Here is a 12,786-nt window from a genome sequence, read left to right as displayed (position 1 = left end):
AATTCCGTCCTTTGAAAAGGAAACAAAAAACGCAAATCTCCAACGTACCTGTTCCGGACACTTTTTGGCGTTACCTTTATGGGCATCGTCAATCTCTTTTTTATCCAGCGCAAGCACCAATCGACCCTGCGAATCGTCTATTAGAAAATGTGAAAGGTTACACACGGGAAAACATGCTTAACACACATGGTGTACACCCTCTTCCTGCCAGGGGTTACTATCTGTAAATAATATAGGCCACATTTCCTGCCATAATGCTTCTTATACTCACAGGTACCAGCGAGCTCGACGAAAAACGTATTGAACCAAAAATGCCATCCTTTGTCCAGCTTGTTGGCACGAAACTCAACCTTCACATCACCGGCTAGTGGCATACAGCAATCGAGCTCCACCGATATGTAATCCTCCATACGGCGGAACTTCGTCAATGGCAGTGGGTCCTTCGAATCCTTCTGCTGGATGGATCCCACTTTCAGAGGTAAATCGGCGGGGAAGATGCGCAGTTCAAGAACCTTTGTCGGGAGTAAAAAAATTTGTTTAAATTTTTTTTTCCGTTAGAAACATTAGTTTAAATATGGGTCTTACATATAGCGAAACTTTCCGATAGGTTAGGTTGTTACGTAGCAACTGTTCGTAATACTCCACGTATCGGCGTTGCGAAGGAATGGTGACTCCTTTTTTGTCCTTTGTGCGCTTCTCGGCGTAGTATGTCAGAGCCTCGTTGGCCGTGTTGAAGGTGTTGTCGTAAAGCATGTAGCAACAGATCATCGTACCTGTGCAGAAAGAAAAACATATTAATAAGTTTACAATAGTTTTCTAAACGGTCATTGTTATAATATTTCCACTAATATTAAATTAATTTAAAGTAACTAATTAAACAGCAAAATTCAAGTCAGGGAAAATGTGAACGCCAATAAAAAAGCGTTAAAAAACTTCGCTGTTTTCTGTAATCTACAACATACAAGATACAGTAAAATTCAATTGCACCATATAATGTACTTCAAGAAAATCATCTGACAACTCCATATCATAAGCTGTACATGATCACACCTTACACACACGCGCGCGCGTGTAATGTAACCTGATCCGGACCTCGTTCGGGATGTTAAAAAGCAAACAGCACTAAAAAGCCCATATGGAAGATAAATAATCAGTCCACGTCTAACGACTAATTGGTAAACGAATTGTAAAGGTGTGGTACAAACGTGACACTGCACGATCATGACCCATTGCGATAGCGAGAGCACACAAGCAACAAACGCCCGATGCATTCGAATTGCCATCTTTATCGATTTTCATCGTGCCGCGTCGTGAACTTGAACATCTGGTGCCTCTCCCACGAAATATATTTTACTCATTATTACTCCCCAAACGATGACTGTGCACAAAAAAAGCACAAGGAAGCAGTAAGTAGGAATGGGTCAAATAAATCGAAATGCATTTGCAAAACAAAACAAAAACTTACCCGTACGACCTTTGCCAGCCTTGCAATGAATTGCCACGACGTGAGATCTATCAGCATTCAAGAAGTTGTACACATCTTTGCAGAACTTGTCGATGAGCTCGATGTCCGGCGGGTTGTGATCTTTGAACGGATATTCGGCGTGGTACTGTTGAAATTAAACGACAAACAAAAGGAAGAGTACATTTAGAGCGCTTTATAAAGTTAATAGGTGTTAATTTTGTAGGATAATTCTATGTCAATATTATTTTATTTTATATAATGCGGTTGGAATACAAGCTGTAACATCTGAGTAGATCAAAAAATGTTAATCAAAAAATCATTTTCTTGTTAAATTACACTTCACAAACGGCTGTAATGAACGATTTTAATGAGATCAATCAATCATAATCGCACCAGATGTAGGAAGGAGTTTAATAGGACAATCTCTTGTGTAATTGCTTTCATAGACGTTATTGTAATAAATTATTAAACAGTTTCTTATTGTATATCCCCCACACATGCCCATCATTACATTCTCCCCAACGCAACTTGCCTCTCGCCGGTGGCCCCCTTGGAAAAGTAACCTTCAACCAAACACACACACCTCTCAGAATGCAACCGGACAATCAGCTGCTGTCCCGATGAGTTGCAGTGTTTGCACTCCCTCGCACGTTTTATTTTAAAACACAGTAGGCTTACAATGGCATTGTACGACCGGACTCTATGGCAAAGATTAGGAAGGAACATCATCATGTTATAATCACATCAACCAAAACGATGACCGTAGCGTAGCAGCAATCGAGGGACAGACCGAACAAGCGTACGTCAGTCACATACCCCATTCGCTTACGAGCGCTTCTTAAGACAGATGAGGAGGCTTGCTGCATATGACCAAAGCAGCGAGACGCGACGAGAATGTATGCATGCATCTTATTTTATTGCACCAATCCAACCGGTGCTGCACACATGGGGAAGCGGTTCGGGAATCATTCCTCCAATGCCAATGGAACGTTTTAGACGCGCGGTTGTGGAGGTACATGGTGGTGTGGTGGCAACAAAGCCGATTCGACAACGTCAGAAGATGGCACACGCTTCGGACTGCGAAAGATAAACTGTTTGAGGTCTGACTCGGTTACTGGTTTGCTTGCCTCACCTGCACAATCACGCTTCAAATGATCGAGCAAATTTGCATGTTTAAGCACTTTGTGGTCGCTTGCATAATCGCGTCAAAACGCTGCATTTTAACACAGGGAAGTACCGCGTGTGTCCGTGGGTGTATGTGAGTAATGTTGCGAACGGGAGCAATAACTACGGAAGTTTGCAAGCTGATCTTGTAGGACGGTTACATGTCGCTGATAAATGTGATTTTGTAAGCCATTAAGCTAAGAAATAACGGGTTTTTTTCTGTACCGAAAAGTTTACAATAGAAGTTTAGAGTTCAAAATATTCTTTTATATTCAATCGAGTTACTATATAAAGTATATATAAAAAAATGCGTCATCGGAGTAGATCTTCATACGACAGGTCCATGGTCCAAATCCCATCCGGGATGTTCCAACGTAGTGAGGACTGGCTATCCAAAAACGTGGTATCGAGTGAGTCTAGCGAGCCATTATATGGTCGTCGTGATCTATAGAAGATCATCTAGCCAAGAAGAGAACATAACTCTACTACAAATAATTTCAAACATTGTTTTCTTCATTTTTATTTTTTTTTATTTCTATGTGCTTCGAATTAAAGATGGGTTCTCTCTGGAGTGCTCCAGTTCCGATCCAGTTCCAGTCCGTGGGAATTTAGTTCCAATTCCGAAGACAAGGAATCGACAGTTCCGTCCGGAGTCAGTCGGAATCGTTCAGAAACATTTAAATCGTCGAAACCGTCGGAACCATCAGAGTCGTTAGAACCGTCGAAATCATTGGAATTGTAGGAACCGTTGGACCTGTCTGAACCATAGTAACCGAATCGTAGTCAGTAAGTATGAGTATGCATTTTTGATGAACGACAATTTCGTCGACAATTTTAAATGCTTATTATTTAAAAAAAAACACGAAATGTTGTATTTATTGGGTACATTTTTATTGCACAGACGGAATACGTTAACATAACGAATGCTACCTGGTCGTAATGGTTGCGATTTTTTGTTGAATCGTTCGAACCAGTTCCGCTTTTATACCATTTTTTCTCATCCGTACGTCGACTATCAATCTCGAACAACTGTGCATACAAAACATCCTGTAATAGGAACTACGCACTAACATTAATGTTTTGTCTACTTAAAATCCAGGAAATTGGCTCCCAATTTCCGTTTTGTCGCGCAAAACACAAAAACAAAAGCTGATTGATGGTCAGCATATAAAAACAAAACAAAACCCAACTTACTGTTCGATAATGCTGAATATGCATCGAAAACACTTATCTTCTACAGGACCGGACAGGGGAGGGAGAATTTTCAGTATGAAGTTTTTTTTTTCACTCGTTTGCAAATAATTTAGCAACCGTTTGATGAATTTTTCACTTAGTTTTGAATCTGTGGCAAAGAGTGTTGAAAGATTTCCATGGTTTTTTTAATTTGCTCAAGGTGAAATATGAAATATTTTCCCTTTTGCCTACTATATTCCTTCCTCAGGATTGAGCACGTCGCATCGACATGGCTCGGTGCAGCGCTGCAGTTCTCCATCCACGGCTGCATCCAATCTCCGACAGGTTATACTTAATCCAGCCAATGAGCTCGCTGTGCTCCTTTACGCCTCGTGCCGAACGGATCGCTGAAGACATGCGACACCTGCTTGGTGGGACATGAGTTCGACATCCTCATCACGTGACTGGAAACCGGTGGTAGAGCCGACAGCAGCATCGGTTTTCACACGACATGCCTGGGAATCAAATCACATCCAGACCGTTCCTGCGTAATGAGGACTTACTATCCAACTATGTGGAATCAACAAATCTAGCCATTAGATGGCCAGCGTGAGTTAGTAGGTAGTCGTCTAGTGGTGGATTTATTTTACCCTAAACAACAGGTTTACCAATTTAAAACAAAAATCAATTTGCTCTGGGGGCCTTGAGAAAATATCAACGTCACACAGTTACGGTTTTAAAGACATTATTAGCAAAACATAATTTGTGAAAAAAAAAGAAGATTATTCGCACGATTTTTATAACTTCTTTAGCGGCGCATTATACCAAACAAGCTAACAATGTTGAACGCAGCATCCCCTGTTTGCCTTGCCACGAGAGACTGTGCAAAAACAAGATGCGATCGATATTCTAAAATAAAATGTTAATTGCTTACCGGTGCTTACCGATTGCCGTCTGCTGCCGGTAATCGACAGAGACCGGTGTACCGGAGACGAACATTACTGTGTGCTAGCGCTATGGACGTGCTTTGAACATATTTCTTACACCCTCCAGCCAACCAGCCAACCAGCCAACCAAAACCATCCCTGGCTGCTGGTTGTATATGAACAGAGAGACAGCCAAGGTAATCTTATACACACACAGCTTTCGATTTGCAACCACCTACACCGTCTCCATGAGGACAGTCCCGTGTGTGTGTTGCCTTCATCCCTTGATGATGAAAAAAAAAAACCTTTATGTGTCGATATCGCTGCATAGAGGCATACATAGAACATAGAAAAACGCAACCCATAAGACGCATACTGGAGCTGTGAAGGCTTCAAGGAAAACTGGCGGCACTTTGATGCCGGGCCTTGGCAACAGTGTGCATAAATAAGACACGCACGACCTGTTGCCGCTCTCACCGGGTGACACTCTCCGGGAGCCGTGATAAGGAAAACACCCCGTTCAATCCTTCAATTAAAACCGGCCGATGATCAGCACATTCGCAGAATCACGACAATTTTTGCGTGTGGGGAGGGTTTTTTCTCTCTGTGCCGCTTGGCAACAGGCAATGACGGACGAAAATGATGCCGCCAACGATGAGACACTGTGTGCGCGACGGTTTCCATCGATTAGCGGGCTACGTTTAGCGAGCGCGCGACCGAGCTGCAACGATCCCGCCCCTGTGCCCCCATCATCATCATCATCATCATCATCGAGATACAATCGGGCCTGCTGCACTTGGCAATGTTGGGGGAGGGGAACAATGCACTTGCAACAATCACTTGTTGAGCTCCTTCCCCTCCTTCCTCTCTGGCACAATCACTGACAACGATCGCGAGGAGCAAAGATCGCCATCAACGCTCCATCATCATAAGCACTACAACAGACCACCCTAAACAGTGGCGGTGGTCCTCCGACTTGAGCGAATAATGCAGCCAGCAGTGTTGAAGCGATCGTTATCGACAGGGAACAACGCGCGGGATAGAAAGGCGGAGGCGGAGGGTTGGGGGATAGAGAGAATAGAATAGGATGATGTATGCCTTTCACAAACGTCTGCTTCTCTCCGCATAGAAATGTGCAAATTATTTGATTGTTAAATCATCGTTATCGCGATAATTGATTGAAAGCTATAGGTGTGTAACTTAGCTTGATGGTGCTGATGTCGGTAGCAGACAGTGGAAGAAGCTAACATGCTGTGGAGAGGTGTAAATGCAGCTGCAATAGCTAAATTGCATCTGGCAACTTTATTTCACACATTTGCAGCTTTATCAAGCTCGTAATTGCTCGTTTTAAGTGTGATCATCAGAGGACGGACGTGAACCGTTTGTGCTTCTCCTTCATTTTTCTTGTTGTTGCTTTGTAGCAGCTATTCTCTGTCATACGATCTCCGTTTGCGAGGTGGTTGGTGCACACTCGACACTCAAGGTGTCCATCATTTATTGCGGCCCCGTGGGAGGTTTTTGACCTGCTGGCACTGTGTACTGTGTGTACGCATTGACGTGAACTTTTAATTACAAATGTAACGCCACTTCAGTGTTGGATTGCTTTATGACCCATATCATAGTATAACATAGCCAAAAAGTGTATTTAAACGGTCCTGTTGCGACTAGATGTGGTCAAGACAAGAAAAGATTTGTATAATAATTTCCACAGTGTATTGGCAGGCAATGAATGATCAAAATGTTTCCCTTATTTTCGAAAAAAAATGCTCAAGCTAGGAACTCAAACTTGGAACTAAATGGTAAAGTCCCCTCTACGGGATAACGATCCGAATGGGACTTCAAAATGCCGCTTTACCACCATCCTTTAAAGATAGTCTACTAATAAATTTCAAGATCCAAGAATCCAAGATAGAGCGCCTGAGAGAAGCGAACGAATCATTCGGTATCTGTTCGAGGGCTCTGCTCAACTCAACTCAACACATAACGCCAGCCAACCAGATGCAAGTTTCTTAGCTTCGCACCGAAGAACGTCTTCGACTGCTGGGAATTTTGTTTTCTAATAATGTACGCAAAGCTATGAACAGCAACTGGGATATTGTTATCCAAATGTTCCGGCAGCTGATACGCTACCACAGGATTAGGAACCTAAACCTGTTGCCAAAAAATATTCCTTCTAAACACGTTTCGCTACGATCATCTCACTCATCGGCAGCTGTACTGAATTGTGATTTGTAATTATGTTATTTCTGTTATATTTAAGAGACTTTTCTGATGGTCACAGCTGAGCTGAATAGTAATTCTCTTCAATTGAGGACTTGCTTACTGTCAAAAATATATTATACCGCTCATGCTTATTGTTTTCATAACATACATGCTGTACTCATATTAGACAATAAGGACATTATTTAACCTTTATTTAAATTTGTATAAGGAAGCCATCACCGTTTAGTCGTATGTTCTGACATCCATAAAGCTATAATTTTTCTCGTCGGTTTCTTGTAAACGTGAAGATTGGTAGAACACTGTTGGGTTGGATTGCTAGAATTTCTCCAAAAGTTATATGATCATGCAATGGTGGGTTGCGCGGAGTGGGCGGTCAAGCTGCCAAGAGGTCCCGTACTCACAAAGAAGCAAACTCTTCCACCCCGATCAGCAGATTCAATGTGATAGGGGATCGCCATTTTCTAGTCCGCCTCCGAGAGGTTGAAGATGCCACTGGAATCATGTTAAATCGGTATAGGTTATGGCCAGTAGTCAAGAAAGCATAAGTTATACCAAGTTTAAGGAGGTCTGTTGGTCGCAGCGATTGTAGAGCAAGTTTTCTGACGACAGGTCAGAGGTCTCAGCGAGAAGGTTTGATCCCATCTGGTTCGTTCCTTTGTAGTTTGGACCGGATATTCAACTATCTGGTACCAATAAGTCTAGTAAACATTTAGACGATCGGCTTTATCTAACTAGCCGTTAAACAGAGACAAAGAAGCTATAAAAAGTTTATAAAAACTCTCCTGCTTCAACAAATACTTGATATACTTTTAGTCCTCCTTTGAGTGTTAATACTTCTGCAGGTTTGAGGTATTGTAATCTACTCTGTTGAATGATTGATCGAAACCATCGTAAACCTCCTAATAAGTGTCAATCTCCATAACATACTTCTCTATTTGATAGTATGTGTCTATTAGAATTGAATTATCAACCACTTACCGGAAACAATTTGGTGTCGTAGGTACGCTCCGAGCAAAGATTGTACACTTTGTACTTGCCCTCGTGCTTTTCTGTGAGCAGCTTCAGCACGTCCTCACGATTGTTGCGGTAGATGGCCTCCATGTTTTCCGCCGGGTAGCCCATGGCGATAATATTCGCCTTAATATCTGAAAACGAGCGAGCAAAAGACAATATTATAAAACCGAAATTTGCAGACAAGTGAAAAGCGAGGGATAATTGTTTGTACTTTATTCTACCATGCCAATGTATAACCTAGATGATTCTGGACGAAAAGGGACTAGCGAGATGTTGCGTTTCTATCGAGCAGCACAAACACATGTATCAGAAGCTTAAACGCGCTCTTTTAAATCGGAAGAACACAGTGTTGCAGCACGTTGTTCGAATTTAATTTGTATACTAATTGAGTAGCGGACAGGTAGCATGCTTATGTTGTTCTCATCGCCCCTTATGTTTTGCCGTTGCTGCGTTGCTGCAGGCCACTTTCGCACACAACCGTACATACATTGTGACATTGTGGCAGCAATCGAAGCATCTGGTTCTATCCGTACATTCTGTGCACGGAACACGATGTTGTGGCTTAGTATCGGGTAGCGATACTATTCTTCAAGGCATAGGGACAGAATAAAAAAAAACCTACAGCAACAACAGCGGACGGCCCACCAGAGATCAGAGACCACCCCATGCGCGCGAGCATGTGTGTATGATAATGAAAAAATAATCACATACCATCGAGCACTTCGCCTTCTCGTTGGCTGGCTTGGCAGGAAAAGAAGAACCACATCCAGCGCTGCACATAAAACTGCATGCTACTGCATTACATTTTAATTGTATCTCGGCTTAGACACACCCACCATTCCCCGCCAGGAAGCCACCCTCCACTCTCCGCTGCCAGGTGGGGTGGTGATGACTTTGCTGGGGCTACAGTTTTATTTTTATCCATTCTTTCTTCCTCCCATGCCACCAGAATGCATAATACAGTAGCAGCAAGCGGTGAAGATATAATTTGCATACCTAATTGCCACTGATTAGCACATAAATGCATCGAGACACAGGCACGATAGGTGAGCGGGGAGTGAGGTGAATTATGGAGTGCAGTTTTCAGGTTTTAAATTTTGAATGCTGGGAATGGATAAACACCGGTGGCGGAATGTGTTACAAGTAACGTCATGTGGTTGCAGAGCAACACGCCCGATTCCGCAGCAAACCCGGCCACGCGGTGTGCCCCATCTTCTATCCATGTCCCACCTTTTATACGCTAATGTTCGAATAGAACGCAACTGTGCTAAATACACGGCCGTAGGTGCGCAATTGTGTGAGTGCCACTTGATTTATGACCACGATGCACTTGATGCCGAATATTGCATGCACTAGAGAGCAGGTGGTTCCAAAGCTGTCGGTACAAGTAACGAACGGACATTGATATCATTGCTACGAGTAGCATAAGATGATGGCAATCAATTGATATATTTAGTTCAGTATTCCGATTCACGAAGGAAAGTAAGAATTAGCCGGATGGTCTGTCAAATGATATTTTATCAGCTTGGATTCGGTCTTTGATTTGAACTATTTTTATCCACTTTTTCTACCAATATTCTAAGCTACGGCTGGGACGGTACGGTGGTGCAGGCGACAGCGGCGCTGGCCTTCACACGACAGGATCGGGTTTCAAATCTATCCTGACTGACTATCCTCACTACATGGTATTAGTAAGTCAAGCAATACGACCGACCAGGCCGTTCCTTAAAAAAAAAATATTCATATGGGACGGCCAGGCCGTTCTATCGGCCAGGTTGCTAACTACATTGTTTAAAGCTAGCAAAAGTTATTTATATTTAAGATATTAAACATTATTTAGACCACAAGAACGGCCAGACCGTATTGCAAGGCTGGGCTGGATTATTTATTTAATAAGAAGGCTCTATATTTTATTTCACAAAGTCATTCTACATCCATTCTATATTTGAGCTATTTTTATTCTCTACATTTCAAGATATTTTAAAATATTCATTCTTCACAGATTCAACAGTTGTAGAATGATTCTCATGAATTACAAGAGGAGTAAGTTTAATTTCTCCAGAAAACTGTTAATTACAAGTGAGGGGTTGGTTCTTCTTAATCTTTTTGAATTAACGACCTACATGGTCATGCCGGCTGTCGAATAGCTAACTAGACTTACTGATATAGGACTTAGTTGGATAGTCAAGCTCTGACTAACGGGGGAAAGGTTCGGATGGGATTTGAACCACGACCCTGATGAGTGACGACCGGTGTCGCTGTCGCCTCCTTCATCGAGCTGTGTCTATAAAAACCTTGAGTCATTTTACTTAGCTCTGATACAAAGGCTGCTATTTATATTTCTAGCCTCATAATGAAAATGCAATTATTTATCATCAAAAATTGTTTTATTCTTGATGAAAGCATTTTCCAGTATGATTAATACACTTTTGCATGCGCTCAAACCAATTTGTCGAAGCACTTTTTCCACTCGGATTGAGATACCTTCAAAACGAGGTTTTTGAGCTTCAACAGCATCTGAGGACAAAAATCGTTGACCATGCATTTTTTTTCTTGATGTGCGCGAATGAAAAGAAGTCATTGGGTGCTAAGTCAGGGCTAAAGGGCGGATGATCCATCAATTCGATGTTTTGGCTGGTCAAATAAGCGATGGTTTGAACCCTAATTGTCATGTTGAAGAATGATACCGTCTTCTATTGTTCGTTTATCGAATTTCTCCGAAGACTTCACCTTTTTCACGGTCAGCTGTTTGTGCAAAATAGTGTTTATGCTGGTGGAAGAAATGCCCAAAGACGCCTTTATCTTCCAGTATGTCACAGGCGGCGATCTTGTGCAATTAGATCTTTAACGGCATCAATGTTCTCAGACACAACAAAACATCACAAATGTTGGTCGTACGTCACAAAACCTTGTCAGTGCAATTATGCTCGAAAATGTCAAACTTTTGAATAAAAATATCAGATTGCATCTGGGAACACTTCTTGTGGCCTAGGCCAGAAATATATGTAGCAACACACGTAATGTATGCCTCGAAAAACTGTCTCTGATGACCTAGAATTAATTATGTATATGCAGATGAAAATTCACTTTATTATTCAACTTCTTCTAATGATTCTCCATTCAATTGATTGGAGAACAGAAAACCAACCAACCGTAGCATAAAATCTATCTATTCCTGTGGTCTAGCCAATGCTTAATGGTACATCAACAACTCGTAGTTTGACTTACCAGCAGCATGTTCAATTAATACTAATTAGAAATAGGCGCCATTTATTCTTGTGTGACTTTTCTCCCTTCCGATCTGTCAGTAGTCTCGCCCCAAACCGTTTTTGCAGTCCATAACCATATTACTCTACGGATCGTGAGCTAGACACCATTGAACCGGTTTAAGTTCAAACCCACTATCATGCTTGTGCGGGGATCAATTTGGTTTGTCCTCCGGTTTTCTCGCTCAGCTGGTCGCTAGATTGTCCCTGACCGAAACACGATCAGGTTCACCCTCGATCTCCGGCGCTCTACCCCTCCCCCCTCCTCTGTTCCGCATGTATTCCCACCCCCAACAACGATGCGACGATCCTACGATCGTACGTTGATTTCGTTTGAAACACACATGATTTTGGTCTGCTGCCAACAAACAAACAATGACAAGAACAATTTGAGATTTGCCAACTTATCTCTTTGAGTACAAGAAACCATTAAACGCGGTGCCATAACCTTCGACACGTGGTATCAATCAGGAGAAGATCAAACTGTCCTAGGGTAAGTAAAAGCGAGGCCGGCCAAAACACAAACGATCTAGAAGACACAAAGACATCAGACCAACGAGAGATTACAATCTTTTATTGCACGAGTAAAAAAAATGCCTCTTGAAAGCTGAATACAACAGCAATCGTTTTGCTTTGAATTCAAATAATTGGAATAATAACATAAAAAGGTCTTAAAAAGTACAAGAATTTTGTTTCCTTGTCGCTTCTGAATGCTTTACACATCGTCTGCAACGACTTACTACCGATCGACCAATGTGTGATTTGCGGTTCCACCATAACGAAAACGTGGGGGAATTTGGCCGACATTTCAGTAGCACGATGAGAACGATGAGACGATGTTTAGAGCATACACGGCCGCGCATGTTTACACTCTTCATCTCAAGGACAGCAACAACATTATGAGCACAATAATGATCGATCAAGCAAGCAGCACGCGGGGCACACGATCGAGTTTTCCCGCTAGCGTGAAACCGGCCAAAAACCAGCCAGCCCCACCAGACAGAGCTAACCACTCTACTATCCGAGGGTCTATGACCGATTCTTCCTTTGGCATTGGGAAGTTGTATCCCATTCGAGGGCAAATGGGTTGAAAGTCATAGTTAAAAGCACACAGATATACACGCATAGACTGAGGCATAGCTTAGGAGAAGCTTACTGAGGTTGCATATTTTCCTTCGATTTTACCTTTTTTGATTGCCTGTGTGAATCATTACATCGAACATTTCCAAAGCATTCGACTTCTAATGTACTCTGATAGACGTAAAAAAGAATATTTTAAAAAGTGCAAGTTGCACCTTCAGGAGCCGCAAGTCATTTCCAATCTGACATACTTGGATTTTGTAAAACATTTGGCTTTTGTAGCAAAATCAAACCCAAACAAATTTATAATAATCAAACATAAAATCGCACTGAAGACGAAACTCAATTTTGTTTTTTGGCAACGACCAGCGGCACTGCTAAAGAACAAAAAATCATAAGTCAGCACTGACAACAACATAGACGTTGAGTTACGCGAAAGAGTCTTACTACAGCCCGTGAAAATTTTTCCACTGAA

General features: G+C 42.1%; 2 protein-coding genes across 3 annotated transcripts in view; one reads left to right on the top strand and one right to left on the bottom strand.

Moving 5' to 3' along the window:
• The window catches only part of LOC126565684 (uncharacterized), a 343,737-nt gene that overhangs the window by 83,452 nt on the left and 247,499 nt on the right, over positions 1-12,786 (top strand). The gene's annotated exons all lie outside the window — the stretch shown is intronic.
• Positions 1-12,786, bottom strand: part of LOC126563880 (phosphatidylinositol 3,4,5-trisphosphate 3-phosphatase and dual-specificity protein phosphatase PTEN) — a 29,508-nt gene that overhangs the window by 10,106 nt on the left and 6,616 nt on the right. For both annotated transcript variants that reach the window (XM_050220667.1, XM_050220666.1), the window contains exons 2-6: positions 7,930-8,096; positions 1,466-1,610; positions 586-773; positions 272-512; positions 49-137 (exon numbers count right to left, since the gene is read on the bottom strand). In XM_050220667.1, the coding sequence (XP_050076624.1) occupies positions 49-137; positions 272-512; positions 586-773; positions 1,466-1,610; positions 7,930-8,096 (830 nt within the window). The remainder of the gene's footprint in view (positions 1-48; positions 138-271; positions 513-585; positions 774-1,465; positions 1,611-7,929; positions 8,097-12,786) is intronic.

Source organism: Anopheles maculipalpis, chromosome 3RL, assembly GCF_943734695.1.
Source record: "Anopheles maculipalpis chromosome 3RL, idAnoMacuDA_375_x, whole genome shotgun sequence".
Lineage (NCBI taxonomy): Eukaryota > Metazoa > Arthropoda > Insecta > Diptera > Culicidae > Anopheles > Anopheles maculipalpis.
The sequence above is the reverse complement of the archived record's forward strand: the minus strand, read 5'-3'. Positions and strand labels throughout refer to the sequence as shown.